Raw genomic sequence first — 18,395 nt, forward strand, 5'->3', positions numbered from 1 at the left:
TTGATTACGGAACAGTTGGTCAATCCTACATTTACTAGGATGATGAAGGGAGGAGGTGGTCTGAACAGGCGCTAGCTCAATCTGGTGCGCAACCCTACTCCGACACCTCTTTTTGTTAGTGGGATGTCTGCCAGGGAGCCAATGGTTGGTTTGACATGACAGTCTAGTGTAAAACCCACAGACATGGGGAGAACATGCAACTCCACACAGAGGACGACCCGGGACAACCCTCAAGGTTGGACTACGCCGGGGCTCGAACCCAGCACCCCCTTGCTGTGAGGCGACCGTGCTAACCACTGTGCCACCCCAATAAAATAGTGATTTATCATTTTTTATTCCTATAAAGGCGTCAAAGAAGCACTCCTTATTCCTTACATCATCACAGTAAACCGCGGATATAACCTGATAGAATATACTTAGAGCTAGTGTTCAGTAATTTCTCAAGCCAACAAGTTTCATTTTCGACTCAGTCAACATGTAGTCACCAGTGAATCAATGAGTCTTCATGGTCACCAAATCTTCAGCATAGTGAGTGAATCTTCTGAGTCTGCAGGAACCATCTAGGCCTATCTCTCTATTGCACTGAGATCTTGTCAACAGCCTTAAAGATCTCCATAGGGCATTTCCTGTCTTTCAGGGTCAGTCACTCACTGTAGTCATTTTACCATGGTCTTGTCACTGGGCTGCCATGCTGACTGACGGCCAGTGGGATGTGCTTTAGGTGTTTTGACATCTAAGCCACTGGCTGGTTGTCGCCATGAATGTACAGTTAACACAGTTTTGTGACAGGCTGCTTTTTGAACTGGACCCATTAATTTCAACAATAGGGGGGAGTTAGCAGCTAATCAGCATGTATATTTCAGGGGCTTGAATCTTTTAGGCTAGTGACTCAGTACACTTAATTCATGTTAAAGATTAGTACAAAAAGATGTTCATTTGCATACTGAACACCACTATTTCAGATAGAATTTCACATACTGAACTCAAAATCAGTCTAAAGGTTTGACTTTCTGACTTCCATCTAATCACCTGATTGGTTGCAGACTGCATGTTTCTTAGCATATCATGTGAATTTCATAATAGTTAGGTGTGGATAACTATGAAAACAAATTTCTGTTCAATCCATTACTACTTCAGAATGCAACACCTCAAAATGTGGTTTAACAGTCGATAAACACACATACGCAGGTCTCCATTACATCCAAATATTACACCAGCTGATTTCTAACACTCACTGCACCTTTAACTAGAAAGAGGGTAACGGGGGGGAAAAAGATCCTACCTCTTCGGAGAAAGTCTGAAGCTGCTCCTTCGAATAAATATATTGCCAGATCCGCTCCATGTCATTCCAGTCTTTTACTATTCCATGCTCCATGGGATACCGCACTGACAACAAGCCCCTGTGCTCCTACAGAAAAAGAGGGAGTACAAAGGCAGAGAAATAGGTAAGGTGGAGATAAATGCTGGCAAATTTGAAGTGGTAATGACATGCCAGGAAAATTTTGCATGGATCAACTTGTATGGTAGTCCAGTTGTCAGGGACGACTGGTATTTCCATGGGGCAACCAAGACGGAGAACATTAGGCATCTATTCGATGAATAATAATAAGCTTTTGACACAGTAGCATTATCGCAATTATAATCGGATCAGATCTTCGCTACATAAAAATGGAATGTTTATTAAGATTTCATTTAACATTTTAACATCTCCTCAGTGTCTTTAGCTGCTACTACATGTTTGCTCACCTTTTAGTGGTAGGTTTTTGATCGATTGTTAATCGATCGTAGTTTATAATGTGTTTCTGTTTGGTCGCATTTCATGTCATGTCCCAAGCTTTGACTACCAGTTAAATAAACAAACTGTAAACTTGTGAAATAAATTTAGCAAATCCTCAGATTAGAAACTAGCTAAACTTACAAGCCAAAATGATGATGAAATTGTTCTCAATAAAGCATGCCACTTTGCCTACAAAACATAGAATCACATTCGAGCTTCACCTGTGAAGATAACTTTTTTGATCGGTGTTGTGTTTTGCATTGAGTTTCTCAAATTATCAAGCCTTGTGGTTGTGTGTGCTTGTGGTTATATAATGTATTGGCATTTACTTTTTTTTGCTTGATTCTACTACACATGAGCAGGACAAAAGATAATTTCAAGATTTCAAGATTTAGTTTATTGTCATTTTCACATATGCCATTTCTACCAGCCCACAGCAGTGCAACAGAAAAGATAAAAATACACATCCAAAAACTCCCTAAAAACGTTACCACTAAAAACATAAAAACAGAGAGTACAAAACAAAATAGCACAAACAATTAACAACACAGTCCATTCAAGTGCAACAAAGTCCATTTAAGTGTCATTTCAGTTTAAATGTTGACAGCCGGTGTCTGTCAACGAGTGACCAGCACTAACAGGGCGGGGGGGGGGGGTGTTAGAGGGTAGGTGGATGGGCATGACCGTGTGTGTGTGGGGGGGGGGCACAGTTTGTTAATAATCCTGACTGCATATGGGTAGAAGCTATTTAGATTCAGCATCTGCTGGATTTAGCACAGATGCTCCTGTACCTCTTCTTAGACGGCGGGAGTGAAAACAGGTTGTGAGAAGGTGGATGGTGGAGGCCCCTAATGATACTGGAGGCTCTGCGAACACAGCGTTGATGGTAAATCTCCAACAGGAAGGGAGAGGGGGCACAAATGATCTTGGCTAGCTGTCTTCACTATACTGTTCAGCTGGTGTTGTTCGGTCACTTCGCAGTTACTGAACCAGGAGGTGAGACCGTAGGTTAGAATGCTTTCAATGGTGCACCTGGAGAAGGTGGTGATGGCTGGAATGGGGAGGCTTGCTCTTTTTAAGTCTCCGGAGCTGTTGGGCCTTTTTAATGATGGCCAAGGTGTTAACGGTTGAGGTCAGTTCATCCACCAGGTGCACTCCCAGGAACTTGATGTCACTGACCCTCTCCACAGTGGCACAATCGATGGTCAGCGGCGTATGATGGTGCCTGCCGGCCCTCCTGAAGTCAATCACCATCTCTTTTGTTTTGCTTATATTCAGGGAGAGGTTGTGAGATTCGCACCATGCTGTTAGCTGCTCCACCTCCATCCTGTATGCAGATTCACCATTATTGCTGATGAGACCCACGACTGTTGTATCATCTGCAAACTTGATGATGTGGTTGGTGTCAAATTTGGCAGCACAGTCATGGGTTAGCAGGGTAAACAAGAGGGGGCTCAGGACGCAGCCCTGGGGTGAACCTGTGCTCACTAGGATGGAATTTGTGTGGCTGACTGTCTGTTGCTTCCGCAACAGACAGTCAGGGTGGGCAGCCACACATCAAATTTGTGGTTTCATGACAAGAAAGAGCACTTCAGATGCGATGTTTGCTTTGAGCATGTTGATGGAGAAGTATAGAGAAGACCAGAAGGAGTTACATTGTGTCTTTGTAGATTTAGAGAAAGCATATGACAGGGTGCCGAGAGAGGAGGTGTGGTATTGTATAAGGAAGTCGGGAGTGACAGAGAAGTATGTAGGAGTGGTGCAGGATATGTATGAGGGCAGTGTGACTTTTTAAAAAAGAGGCAAAATTGAGATGGTTTGGACATGTGTGGAGGAGAGATGCTGGGTATACTGGGAGAAGGATGATGAAAATGGAGCTGCCAGGCAAGAGGAAAAGAGGAAGGCCAAAGAGGAAGTTTATGGATGTGGTGAGTGAGGACATGCAGGTGGTTGGTGTGACAGAGGAAGATGCAGAGGACAGGAAGAGATGGAAACAGATGATTCACTGTGGCGACCCCTAATGGGAGCAGCCAAAACTCGTATTAGTAGTTACTACTTTATAAAAGAATTAAGTCATCACTGTGTTGGTCTGGAACAACGGACCAATTCTTTACCCTTGCGGAAGTGCTCAGGGGGGCATGGGAGTTTGACCAGCCAGTCTACATGTGGTTTGTGGACTTGGAGAAGGCTTACAACCGTGTACCACGGGGCACTCTTCTGGGGGTACTGCAGGAGTATGGGGTACTGGGGCAGTTGATACAAGCCATCCAATCCTTGTATAACCAAAGTGAGAGCTGTGTCTGCACTCGGCACAAAGTCAAACATATTTCGGTGGGTCTCGGACTCCGCCAAGGCTGTCTCTTGTCCCCGATTCTGTTTGTGATATTAATGGACAGGATCTCAAGGCGCAGCCAAGGTGAGGAGTGTGTCCGCTTTGGGAACCTCAGAATTTCATCTATGCTCTTCGCAGATGACGTGATTTTATTTGCTTCATCAGAACACGACCTCCAGCGTGCACTGGGGCAGTTTGCAGCTGAGTGTGAAATGGCTGGGATGAGAGGCAGCACCTCCAAGTCTGAGGTCATGGTTCTCTACCGGAAAATGGTGGATTGCTCCCTCCGGGTTGGGGATGAGTTGTTGCCTCAAGTGAAGGAGTTCAAGTATTTCAGGGTCTTGTTCACAAGTGAGGGTAGGATGGAGTGAGCGACTGACAGGCGGATTGGTGCAGCATCAGCAGTATTGCGGACATTGTACCGGACCGTTGTGGTGAAGCGTGAGCTGAGCCGGAAGGCAAAGCTCTCAATTTACCAGTCAATATTCGTTCCAACCTTCACCTATGGTCATCAGCTTTGGGTAGTGACTGGAAGGGTGAGAGCGCGGATACAAGCAGCTGAAATGAGTTTCCTCCATAGGGTGTTCAGCCTTAGAGATAGGGTGAGGAGCTTGGACATCTGGAGGGAGCTCGGAGTAGAGCCACTGCTCCTTCGTGTCAAAAGGAGCCAGTTGAGGTGGTTCGGGCATCTCATTAGGATGCCTCCTGGGCACCTTCCTTTGGAGGTTTACCGGGCATGGCCAACTGGGAGGAGACTCCGGGGTAGACCCAGATCTCGCTGGAAGGACTACATGTCTGGCCTGGGAACGCCTTGGGATCCCCCAGGAGGAGCTGGAGTGCTTTGCTGGGGAGAGAGACGTCTGGATTGCCCTACTTAGCTTGCTGCCACCGCGACCCGACCCCGGAGAAGTGGCTGATGATCAATGAATGAATGAATGTGTTGGTTTGGCTCACCTTTATGTGGGCCGACCTCAACTCTTCAGGGACAATCTCAAAATTAACTCTTGGTTGCCCCATGTACGAAATTTCCCTTAAAATCGGCCCCTTTAGAGAGGAGCAATTACAGAACTCTAATACACTGAAATGGCTCTCCCTATGAAAATGCCAGCACAAAGATATCAAAAATGTTTTTTTTTTGTTAAAAAAAAAAAGAAAGAAAAAAAAGATGGGTTACATCTTTAAAGTGGCGGGTAACTGAGCTCAAATCTGTGTTTTGGGATACCCATACCCCAGGAAAACATATCAGTAACCACCCAGCCAATTCTGTATGATTAAAAATGTTGCGAAGTATATAAAACAAAGCTTCAAAAACGTGTAAAAATCTGCAGCGTCCACTGGTTTCAGACTCTGGGGGCGTGGCACCGAAAGGAAGACAGCGATGTCACCAAGGAAGCCGGCCAAAAAATCAAGAAAGGAAAACGGAAAAAATACCCAAAAACGGTCTAACTCCGCAAATCAGTTCTATAAATGGTTCAACACATTTTAACATGTCAACAGCAATACAGCTCCCACATTTATAAAGTATTTTGTAGCAAATTTATCAATTTGGTTACCCTGCTCTTTAAAGGTATAATAATGCAAATTGTGTTTATTTTGCTCTATGATGCTTATAAACAAGGTTGTATAAAATAAGATGAAGTAAAACATTGATGAGTGGAGTCACAAGAGATCTTAGACCAAGCCTATATTACCTATACTTTTGTTGACACGCCCGATTTTAATTCATGTATTTTTATCTTTTGAAACAGCTCACCGCCAATGTAAGACACTCATGACAAAACACATTCCAATAAAGCTTTGCTAATGGCATTAAGCCATTACAACCAAACCACGGCATACAGCAGTTCTGAGGTCACTCAAAACAATGTCTCTCTGCTTCAATTTTAAATATTGTCTTGTCAAACTTGTTTAGTATGGCACTCAGTAACTGTGTATCGCCTACCACGTTCTGGCTGGAATTAATTGATTAATTAAACTTATGGATTCCAAATACACATGTAGTGGTAGGTTTATATAGACAAGTAACTGAAACCCGTGAGTGGTACAATTGCTAACTAATGTATAAGACGTTGTGTACTACATTCCTAATGCAGGAATCCCATTAGTCCTGTGCTTGACTCTGTCCTTGATATAAAGAAGTTCAACAGTTTCTGTGTTCATCAGTTAAAGTAACCCCAAAAATGTGTTTGGTTTTTTTCCTGGATGTTCTAGACTGAGAAATATAACTCGTTTACCCCTGGAATTACTATGTGACTTGAATCCACAATGTAAGTGAATACAATGTGGATGTAATGTATCCACCGTGCATTTACATGTTATCAAAATTCATCTTCGGTGGCAAAATAGAAATTGATTTCAATATGGGACGAACTCAACTCTTGAGAGACATCTGGAAAAGGAACTCTTGGTAGCCCCTACAACTAGAGTTTTTCCTTAAAATTGACCCCGTATACAGGAGCAATTACAGAATGCTAATGCATTGAAATAGCTCTCCCTATGAAAATGCCAGCATAAAAAGCTATCTAGTGGCATTTTCACACTGGCTAAAAAACCCGCTAACATCTGCCTTTGGTTTTTTTGGCCAGTGTGAAAGGGTATAGAAAGGCACTTATGTTTAAAAAAAAAAACGGGTTACATCTTTAAAAAAGAGCCCCGTATGGACCAAAAACCCCAGCCCTAGTCCAGCCCTGACCCATGGTGTTCAAACCCTAGTCCAGCCCCAGCCCGACAAAGTCTGCAATTTTTTTTAGCCCGAGTACCGGACACCAATATCTCTATGACACGTGCTCTCTCTGATACATGCAAACACACACACGTGCTACTAAGACCTAGACATAGCCTTAGACTGCTTTTGTCATTACCTTATATGCATTTCACATACATACAAGGGAAGGAAATTACATTTCACAAGGGCCTCAGTGCCACATAAAAACAAATAACACACATTAAATATTAAAAACAAAAAATGCACTAAAAACAAGAATTACTTCACAGACCTAAACATCACAAGCACACCTGACACGGACAGTGAGTAAGACGGTCAAAAAGTCATTTTATGGAAGGTCTAAGTGTTCAGGCTGTTGAGTACCCTCACAGCCTGAGGAATGAGACTGTTGCTTAGTCTGGTGGAGGCAGCACGGATGCTCCGGTACCTCCTGCCAGAGGGTAGAAGGGTGAAGTGGATGTGAGAAGGGTGAGTGGGGTCCTTCACAATGCTAAGAGCCTTCCGGGTGAACCGTGCGTCAAAGATGGCCTGGATGGATGGGAGAGCAGTTCCTATGATCTTTCCAGCTGTCTTCACTATCCGCTGTAGGGATTTGTGGTCGGAGGCCTTGCAGTTCCCATGCCAGACAGAGATACAGCTGGTCAAAATACCGTCCATGGTGCCTCTGTAGAATGTGATGAGGATGGGTGGGGGGGAAAACTCGCCTTCTTCAGACACTGCAGGAAGTGAAGACGCTGCTGGGCCTTCTTGGAGAGCGCAGTGACATGTGAGGACCAGCAGAGGTCCTCTGTGTTGTGAACTCCCAGGAACTTAACACTGCTAACTAGTGTTGCATGGTATACCGAAATTTAGGTACTTTTTTCTAATTTTTTGTTAAAAATGTTTCAGTATTAGAATTTCCCAACATTCGGTACTTGTAGGTCAAATGTGTCTACAGTGAACGTGAACGAGAGGATAAAATGTATAATTTGTCTGAAACTCCACTAGGTGGCAGTACTAGCAAGGTAGCAAGTCAGGCGCGTGTACGGCCTATGGTCAGGGGACATGCGCCTGTGCATGCATCACCGTTGATACAGCGTGAGCCTCAGCCTCGACTGAGAGAGAGAACCAATGCCTCTGCCTCAACATGTCTACAACTGAAAACAACAGCGTGTCATCTTCAGAGTTAAAAATAATACCTCCACGCCCTGTACTGGTTAACAAAACGGGCTGCCGAAGTCTACTGTGGGACTACTTTGCCTACAGAGCCAATGCTGATGGTGAACCCACTGACATAATGAAGCCTGTGTGCAAAAGGTGCTATAAAACAGTGTCGTGCAAAAGAGGAAACACTTCAAACCTCACCAAGCACCTCAGTGACAGACACCAAGACTTCTCCAAGAATGAATAAGCTACCTGGCTAGCCAGCTGGTAGGATGGTGATGAGCTGCTAAATTATATGAGATACATGGCATAGCGATGTTAGACCTACCCTGTATTGTAAATAGCATGACAAGCATATTAGAAAATGTGAGTTCCAAATCAACAAATGTATTAAGCTACAGTTATTTGGGGATCTCATTTTGGTGCTTTTTAAAATGGTTAAATAGTTAAATAGCATAGGGCTACTAGCTACATGTGCTGCCATGCCATTGTTCCGATGGCCCATAATTCCGAAACTCCAATAGTCCGAAAAATGTCCCATTGGACCGAAAGGCAATTTGTCCGACAGCCCTTTATCCCGAAAACAAACAGCCATTGCTCAGAAGGCCCTAACTTACACCAGAAACATTTCCAAAGGAGACTAACCAGGTCCTTCTCACTGTCGGTAATTTGTCACGTGAGCTACACAAGGTGCGGCATTGGCGGGCTTACTGCCCTTCCACCTTAGAAGACTACAGCAGGCACAGACTCCATTCACTCCAAAGAGAGATGTAGAGGTTCTATGTGGCCATTATTTTCTTTACCATTGGAATTGAGGTAAACATCGAACCTTCCCTTACAAGTGGAAAGTGTTCTGAAAATTTTTACACTAAATCAATATTTTTCTGCCTTGTAGATCCAGCAAAAAACAAGCTTATTTGGGACTTTTCCAGCAATCTCACAGTGTTACAAAGTTGTTAATGAACTGTGAATTTGAAAATATGATCAACTCTTGTGGACATTATGTTTCTGATCTATTAGGTATCAAGTATCAAATCAGTATCATTTCAGTTTCAGGTATTGTTTCAGTATCAAGTATCATGATACTAAACTTGGTATTGGTATCAAACTCAAAATTTTGGTATCGTGACAACACTACTGCTAACTCTCTCCACGTCCATACCATTGATGGTCAAAGGGGTATGGTGGGCGCTGGTCTTTCCAAAGTCAATAATGACCTCCTTAATGTTTCCTGTATTTAGGGAGAGGTTGCTGTTTTTGCACCTTGCCACCAGTTGATCCACCTCTGCTCTGTATGATGACTCATCGTTGTTGCTGATGAGACCTACCACTGTGGTATCATCAGAAAACTTTATAATGAGGTTGGATGTGGATGATGCAGTGCAGTCATGAGTCAGCAGGGTGAACAAGAGCGAACTGAGCACACAGCCTTGTGGCGCGCTGGTGCTCAGTGTGATGATCCTGGAGGTGATCTTGCGTCCTGGAGGTGATCTTGCCAATTTGCACTGACTGTGGCCTCTCCGTAAGGAAGTCCAGCACCCAGTTGCAGAGGGAGGTGTTAAGGCCCAGCTGGCTCAGCTTTTCGATCAGTTGTTGTGGTATGATTGTATTAAAAGCTGAGTTGAAGTCAGTGAACAACATCCTCACATAGCTGTTCTTTCTCTCCAGGTGGGACAGGGCTGGATGAAGAGCAGAGGTTATGGCATCCGTCTGTGGAGCGGTTAGCGTGGTATGCAAACTGGAGAGGGTCCAGAGTGGAGGGGAGGCTGGACTTCATATGCTTCATGACCAGTCTCTCAAAGCACTTCATAATGATGGTAGTCATTGTGGCAGGACACAGGGGACTCTCTAAGATGGGGACTCTTCAATTGATTGTGGTACTAAGCTCCATTGATGTGATGCTCTAAAGGAGAAGACAGCCTGACGAAATGCAGTTCTCCTGAGTGGGATTGTGCAGTCCCCTCTAGCTGTACCTCTAGTAGCTCTGTTTGTGGTAGATTTGAAGTTGATGAAGCTGGACAGAGGAGAAGGAGCTAAACCACGCATGATCTTATAAATTAGGCAAACATTTTTGTACTTGATAATGTTTTCCCAACAAAGTACATTATACTTTTTTAGAATATGGCAATGCTGAAAAGTGAACAGCTTCTTGTCTAAGGTTTTGAGTGCTTGTTTGTATAATGATTCCAGTGGTTTAATGTTGTAGAGTGCTAGTCCAGCTTATCAGACAATAGGTGATGTAGGAAACAACCATTGAGTGGAAGTATATCTTTGATGCCTCAGTTGATAGGAAGTCTCTGGTTAACCTGAAATTTGCCAAACTAAACTTTATTTTATTGCAGACCCTTTTGATGTGGGTTTTGAAGCCAAGGTTTGAATCTATGTGTACTCCTAAGTATTTGTATTCTGAGACAACTTGTAGTCTCTCACCCTAGATGAGAATATCTTGCTCAGTATTTATGCTGTTGCCTTTTGAGAAAAACACACTGTTTTCAACATATTCAACTGCAGACAACATTGGTTAAGCCAGGATGTGACCTTCAACATAACATCTGTTAACTTGATTGCAAACTTTTCTGTAGTTTTACCATGAGCAAAAATAACTATCATCAGCATACATTAAGATGTCACATGTGCCACACACAGAAGGTATATCATTAATATACATGCTGAATAGGATTGGACCCAGTATAGAGCTCTGTGGGACACCAGTTGATAGATCTAGAGAATTGGATGCATAATTATCGTTTTTGACAAGCTGGGAGCGAGATGAGAGGTAGGATCTGATAAGGTTGGCAAATTCTGTGGAAAGACTGAAATTTTATGCAGTAGGATGTTATGTAGTAGGACCAGCTATGTTACATGGTTTGGAGACAGTGGCACTGATGAAAAGACAGGAGGTGGAGCTGGAGGTGGCAGAGTTGAAGATGCTAAGATTTTCATTGGGAGTGATGAAGAAGGACAGATTTAGGAATGAGTATATTAGAGGGAAAGCTCAGGTTGGGCGGTTTGGAGACAAAGCAAGAGAGGCAAGATTGAGATGGTTTGGACATATGTGGAGGAGAGATGCTGGGTATGTTGGGAGAAGGATGCTGAATATGGAGCTGCCAGGGAAGACGAAAAGAGGAAGGCCAAAGAGGAGGTTTATGGATGTGGTGAGAGAGGACATGCAGGCGGCTGGTGTGACAGAGGAAGATGCAGAGGACAGGAAGAGATGGAAACGGATGATCTGCTGTGGCGCCCCCTAACGGCTGCTCCCATCACCGAAAGTAGTAGTAGTAGTAATAGTAGTGGTAGCCGAAAGTAGTAGTAATAGTAGTAGTAGATGCAGTAGGATGTTATGATAAATGGTATTGAATGCTTTCCATAGATCAAGGAACACAGCCCCTTCAGCCTCGCCTTTGTCCATTGATGCCTTAACTTTTTCTATGAACTAGCATGTAGCCGTTTCGGTTGAGTGATTAGCCCTGAATCCAAATTGCATTGGGTGCAGTGGGAAGGAGCTATTGTTGAGATGGTCAATGAATTTTTTGGCAACTAATTTTTCCAATACCTTTGATACTATGGGTGAAATACTGATGGGCCTGTAGTTAGCTGTCAGACGAGGGTTACCGCCTTTTGAGTATAGGGGTTACAATCGCAGCCTTCCATGAGTTGGGAAACCTCACTTGACCCAATGAGGTATTAATGATATGCGTTAGTGGTTTAGCTATTGAGGAGTTGATCTCTTTCAGCATGGGTGTGTCCATACAAGAGATATTCTTAGCCCTTGAAGACTTGAGAGATGCGATTACTTTTGTAACCTCCGTCTCAGACACTGGTCTTAATGATAGTGCTGGATCACTAGTACCGTCCATGCATTGCTTTGTTGAACTGTGAAACTTTAAGCTATGGTAGTCACTGACTCAACAAAGTATTGATTGAGGGCTTGTGCCACATTAACTGGGCTCTGTAGGATTGTGTCATTGAGCGTCAATTCCATTGGCTTTGTTATGATGTTGTTTTGACTGGTTAATTTTTTAATCTGGCTCCATATGGCTTTTGAGTTACCGTGAGAGTTTTCAATGATTGTGATGATGATTTCTGCCTTTGCTTTTCTCAATTCTCTTGTTACCGTGTTTCTTAGCATTGCCAATGTACACTGCTCAAAAAAATAAAGGGAACACATAAGCAATGCAATGTAGCTCCAAGTCAATCACACTTTTGAGATATCAACCTGTCCAGTTAGGAAGCAACACTGATTTGTGAATCAATTTCACCTGTTGGTGAAGACAACCCCTATAAAAGGAATGGATTTGCAGGTGGTGGCCACAGACCATTTGCCTGTCCTCATCTTTTCTGGCCGATCTTTGGTTAGTTTTTCATTTTGCTAGTGCCCTCACCACTAGAGGTGGCATGAGGCGGTATCTGCAACCTACAGAAGTTGCTCAGGTAGTGCAGCTCATCCAGGATGGCACATCAATGCGTGCTGTGGCAAGAAGATTTGATGTGTCTCCCAGCACAGTGTCCAGAGCATGGAGGAGGTACCAGGAGACAGGCCAGTACACCAGGAGACGTGGAGGGGGCCGCAGGAGGACAACAACCCCGCAGCAGGACCGCTATCTGGTCCTTTGTGCAAGGAGGAACAGGAGGAGCACTGCCGGAGCCCTACAAAACGACCTTCAACAGGCCACTAATGTGCAGGTTTCTGCTCAAACAGTGAGAAACAGAATGCATGAGGATGGTATGAGGGCCCGACGTCCACAATTGGGGCCTGTGCTCACAGCCCAACACCGTGCAGCCCGATTGACCTTTGCCAGAGAACATCTTGGTTGGCAGATTCGCCATTGGCGCCCTGTGTTCTTCACAGATGAGAGCAGGTTCACACTGAACACATGTGACAGACGTGAGAGAGTCTGGAGACGCTGTGGAGAACGTTCTGCTGCCTGCAACATCCTCCAGCATGACCGGTTTGGCGGTGGGTCAGTGATGGTCTGGGGAGGCATATCCTTGGAGGGCCGCACAGACCTCTACGTGCTAGCTAGAGGTACCATGACTGCCATTAGGTACCGGGATGAGAGCCCCAGACCCATTGTCAGACCATATGCTGGTGCAGTGGGCCCTGGGTTCCTGCTCATGCATGACAATGCTCGTCCTCATGTGGCCAGAGTGTGTCAGCAGTTCCTGTATGTCGAGGGCATTGATGCTATGGACTGGCCTGCACGTTCCCCAGACCTGAATCCAATCGAGCACCTCTGGGACATCATGTCTCGTACCATCCGCCAACGCGGTGTCGCACCACAGACTGTCCAGGAGTTGACCGATGCCCTGATCCAGGTCTGGGAGGAGATCCCTCAGGAGACCATCCGTCATCTCATCAGGAGCATGCCCAGACGTTGTAGGGAGTGCATACAGGCACGTGGAGGCCACACACACTACTGAGCCTCATTTTGAATCGTCTTGAAGAATTTCCACAGAAGTTGGATCAGCCTATGTTCTCATTTTCCACTTTGATTTTGAGTATGATTCTGAATCCAGACCTTAATGGGCTAATGATTTTGATTTCCATTGATCATTCTTAGGTTATTTTGCTCTAAACACATTCCTCTGTCTAATAAATAAAGATTGTCAGCTGAAATATTTCATTCATCGAGGTCTATATTGTGTTTTTAGGTGTTCCTTTTATTTTTTTGAGCAGTGTACATGTCTATCATGGGACATCTTTGGTTTTGTGGCTATTTTTAAGGCCTCTTAGCTTGTCTCACTCTTAGCTAACTTGGGTACATTTACATTTGTTTGAATGTTGATTAATGTACATTGTCCCTTCCCAAATAAACGTTTAAATTAAATTAAAAGCTTCAAAAATATTTATCTTTTTTTCATGTTTGACATATTCTACACATATAGACATTGAAACTATAGTGAAAGGTATCAGTTATGTAAAGTAATGATGCTGATATGATGTCAATATGACTACCAACATCATTTTCACTGTCCTATTTTTGTTGAACCGCACACATCACACAGAGAAAAGTAAGGGTCACGTCTATTCTCTAGAGTTGTATCACTGCAGCGTGGCTTGAGCCTGAACCATGCTGCTCACGTGGGCAGTGTGGCTGCTCTAACATTAACATGGGCGCCAAAATGAAAAGCAAGAGCTTCCGCGGCGCACACACGCTGCTCAGGTAGGCAGTGTGGCCCAGGCCTAAGTGTACGGCAAACAGCCCTACCCTGGAGGCCCTTCACATTTAACCCGACACTAGACAACAATATTGACAATATTTTGGATTGTAAACTTTAAAGCCACTGCAACGGATTTGGATTCTGTAATGTGTAACTCTGATATGATGATTTGATATACTTTAATGATCACTCTGCATTTAACCCACCCTAGCTGTGTAGCTAGGAGCAGCAGGCAGCTGCCGTGCAGTGCCCAGGGACCAACTCCAGTTCGTCTTGCCATGCCTCGGTCAGGGGCACAGACAGGAGTATTCCCACTAACATGCATGTCTTTTTGATGGTGGGGGAAACCGGAGCACCCGGAGAAAACCCACCAGACACGAGGAGAACATGGAAACTCCACACAGAGGGCGCCCTGGGATGACCCCAACGTTGGGAAACCCTGGGGTTCAAACCCAGGACCTTCTTACTGTGATGCGACGGCGCTAACCACTGCACAACCGTGCATAACAGCTTTTGTGGAATATAGCAGTTGTGAAATGCCATTGTCCCGGCAGGACTCAAGATCCATGTCATTATGCTGAAAAGTGATCTTGAATCAGCCGGGCCTTGTCTAACCCTACTGATTAACAGTGTGAGCAACTGATTTTACATGCAGAAGCATTAGACTAATAAAAGACTCCCCTTTTGAACATTGCTATAATTTTTGTACCTGGGGAGTTATGAACTTCATAGTGATGTTAGTGCAATCCAATTATCCATTTTAACAGATTTTTTTTTGCAATGTAGTGTATAGTGTTAATACTGCAGTGGCAGTTTTGTGATTAAATTCTGTGGTACCTAATTTTGATACTTACCTAAATCATAAAACTGTCATTGCAACAGCTCATAACAATTTAGCTACCTAGATGATTCTGGAGCCAATTTTAATAGTCAAACTATTTTCTCTGTGGGAAGGAATTTCGGGATTAAAATAGTATCATTGTTTCCCAATTTTTAACCACAGTTCCACTGTTTAACCCAGATATTAGCTGGCATGCATAAACTACATTAATGAGATGTCTTTATGCTTGCTCCAGGTAAGAAAATCAAAGAAAGTTGAATCAGTTCATCTGGACACAACATTTATTGACAGAAACGTTCCATCATCATCTTAAGTGACCTCTTCAGTCTCAACTGACTGCAGGTATCCCACCCTTATAAACAATATAGTTGCACAATGACCGAAACCAATGATCAGTTTCATATATAAATAGGTGCGACCATTAACTAGTTTCAATGGCCATATGTACTATTAACAGAGGACTCGGGAACGGCTGCAACCACAGCATTGTAAGATGGCGACAGATGTACTCTTAGATGAGTGATGACGCATTTCTGTCAATAAACGTTGTGTCTAGATGAACTGATTCAACTTTCTTTGATACACTACTGAGAATACATTTAAACAAGATAGCAGTATTGTGTGGTACCTCTGCCTTGGGTCCAATGAAAAGGTCCCCCTCCAAGGCTCCTGCCATCACACGCACATGTTTGGGACGTCCCACACTGAATCAGAAAGGCAATAACAGCCAAATAATACATTTGACAAGAACATATGATTTACTGGGTATTAAACAACACATCCAATATACTTTTTTCTATGAAAAACAAAGTGAACAATATGAAAATAGTTGACAAAAACTTACTAGTTGGGGAAGCAATATTTGGGGATCTGGTCACCTGCAAACCCTGCTTTGATAACCCCTGAACCCTAAACGTAGGAAGATAAAACAGTTTAGACAGCGGCGCTTTGTAATGACTGAAAAAGGGTTGCAATGCCTCACATCCTAACTTCTGTGTACTTCTGTGTGTGAGCATGCAGTGCATGGGAAAAGTGGATAGGGGGAAAAGGGAGAGGTCATGAGACACAGCCTGAGGCCACAAGCAGTCATCCCGATATCTCTCCACATAAGAATGTCTGCTAAGAGAGTTACTGGGCCTCTCTGTGCAGACATAAATGTTAGTGATAATACATTCACATATGATTGAATTTGGTAATGAGGCGTCTTCAACTCACGTTCATTAGAGATAATAATCTCCAGTTTTATCAGGCAAGGGGGCCAGTGAAGGAAAAAAAACAAACCCATTACTTTTACTGGAGTTTAATCTGTGCTGAGTATCTTATCGTGTCTGGTGTAACGATGTGCTGTAAACAGAACGAATGAACAGGCGTCCAGCAGACGCCGTGGCTTTAGGGCAGCACTTCCACAAACCCAGACCTGCATCCGGGCCGAAATGACAGCAACGAGTGAGTCCACCGGTAGGCGAGTTTCGGTCGGGGTCAGAACCAGTCGCAGGCAGAGTAGGGCGGGTCTTCAAAATGAACGTTTGGACCAGTGTGTGCGGTCGGCGATCACACCTTTTGTGTCTCGGTCCAAGCAAGCGGTGGTAGGCAAACAATGCCATGTCTCCCTCCCACCAGGCGCAGGCGAATTGTGGCCATCCTCAACTTTAAGGTACGTTGCTTGAAAGTTAAACGTGAGCGGGGGTCACATGCCATGTCGTTATCGCCCATCGTTCCGCACCTCTGGCCTCGAATACACATCCGGTGCGGACCTTTGAGTGACAAGTTGGACGACCCCTGGCTTAGGGTTAAGCCCTGTATCTCTGCAGCCACCCCGGGACACAATGCTAGCTAGCTAGCCACGCTAGCGCCGAAGGCACCGTGACAGCTTGCTAACGCCAGCGGGCTGACGGAGCTAGCAAGCCGGCGGGCATTCTGACGATGTAGGCGGCTGCCTTTGTGGAGAAATGGCACCGTAGCAAGGACGGGCCAGCCGCCCGAGCCGACTCTACCGCCGCCCGGCCATGCGCGGAACCGCCAGGTAGCACATCCCCACAAGCTAGCTCGTATCCACACAACACCGGTCGCCGAGTAGCCGGAGCAGCTACTCCGCCGGGCTGCCGAAATCAAGGAAAGCGGCCACAAATGTCAATCAATCAGCGCCAGCGACGCTTGTGATTGACGCCGCCAACTAAACCCGGCCAAGCGTGCGGCGCCGGCGACGGTTATGGACCGCAACAAGCCGGAAAACGGCATAGCTCGGTACCGTTAGCACGTAGCACTGGCCTCAAAAGGGTGTGGATGAATGACATCATCATACTCACATTATCGATCACAACCGGCTGGTTTGCCAGAATGTCATAGGACTCCATGGCAGCCTTCTTGGTTTAACACGGGTTTCGAACGGTGGTCGGATATGTTTCTCCACGGCAGTGTTTTAACGGCCCCCTCTGTCACGCCGAGTCCGCTCGTCTCGCCGCTGCTCCGCTTTTTGCACTGCGGGACGACGCTTCCACGCCACGCCACAACATTATAAAAGGCTCGGCCCTTCGTCTGACGGACATCTGGATTGTCCAATCACAAGCGAGCGGAAGTCATGACGCGCACACCTGTCAGCCGTTTTCTCAATAGGCTGTCTTTGCTTATTTATGTTTTATTTAGTTGTAGACTTTTCATATCGATCCTCTTTTACTGGCATTAGTGTGTTTGTTCCTTATCCGATGCGAGGGTCTAAGGACAGTATGTTGTGTTGCTGTTACGCCCACCGAGGCACGTTGGTGAGTTGTGATGTTGGGCTGCACAAATAAATTGGATTTGTTTTGATTTGTGGATATACTTTGATTTTAATGGACTGCATTGACTGACTGTTGTATGTTTACATTGTAGCAAATCCGGGGAACAACGCAAGCAACCACAGGAAGTGCCGCGGCCGGGACGCGAACCCGCTTCGCCCGCACCGCAGGAGGCATCGCTAACCGCTAGACTAAAGCGTCAGACCTGCCAGCCAGCGGCCAGCGTGTCTACTTATCCATGCACGTTACAATATTTTCAATAAAAACATTAAATAAAAAATAGACTATCTTTGCTGATTTCAGTGGTATTTTTTCAATACTACAATTGGACCTGAGGGAAAAAAGGAAGGCCACCTAATTCAGAAAACGTAATTTGGGATAAAGCTCCAAGTGGATTCTGGGTCACGGAGAATTTGTTTTGATCGCGATGTCTGTTTCACACTTCTCCATCGATGCTATCCAACAAAACATTATTTGCAAAAATGAAAAAATGACGTCGATGTTAATTGACTTTCTGTGGACTCGTTAGTGAAACGACCATACTGTAACGTGCATGGGTAAGAAGACACGCTGGCCGCTGACTCGCGAGTCTGACCCTTTAGTCGAGCGGTTAGCGATGCCTCCCGCGGTGCGAACGATAA

General features: G+C 44.8%; 1 protein-coding gene across 1 annotated transcript in view; it reads right to left on the reverse strand.

The window, feature by feature from the left end:
• The window catches only part of actr1b (actin related protein 1B), a 30,555-nt gene extending 13,082 nt beyond the window's left edge, over positions 1–17,473 (reverse strand). Inside the window, exons 1-4 of the mRNA XM_056290788.1 lie at positions 17,287–17,473; positions 15,825–15,889; positions 15,609–15,684; positions 1,283–1,408 (exon numbers count right to left, since the gene is read on the reverse strand). Coding sequence (XP_056146763.1) covers positions 1,283–1,408; positions 15,609–15,684; positions 15,825–15,889; positions 17,287–17,334 — 315 coding nt within the window. The 5' untranslated portion in view covers positions 17,335–17,473. The remainder of the gene's footprint in view (positions 1–1,282; positions 1,409–15,608; positions 15,685–15,824; positions 15,890–17,286) is intronic.
• Positions 17,474–18,395: the final 922 nt, after the last annotated feature.

The sequence above is a fragment of the Lampris incognitus genome, chromosome 12 (assembly GCF_029633865.1).
Source record: "Lampris incognitus isolate fLamInc1 chromosome 12, fLamInc1.hap2, whole genome shotgun sequence".
NCBI lineage: Eukaryota > Metazoa > Chordata > Actinopteri > Lampriformes > Lampridae > Lampris > Lampris incognitus.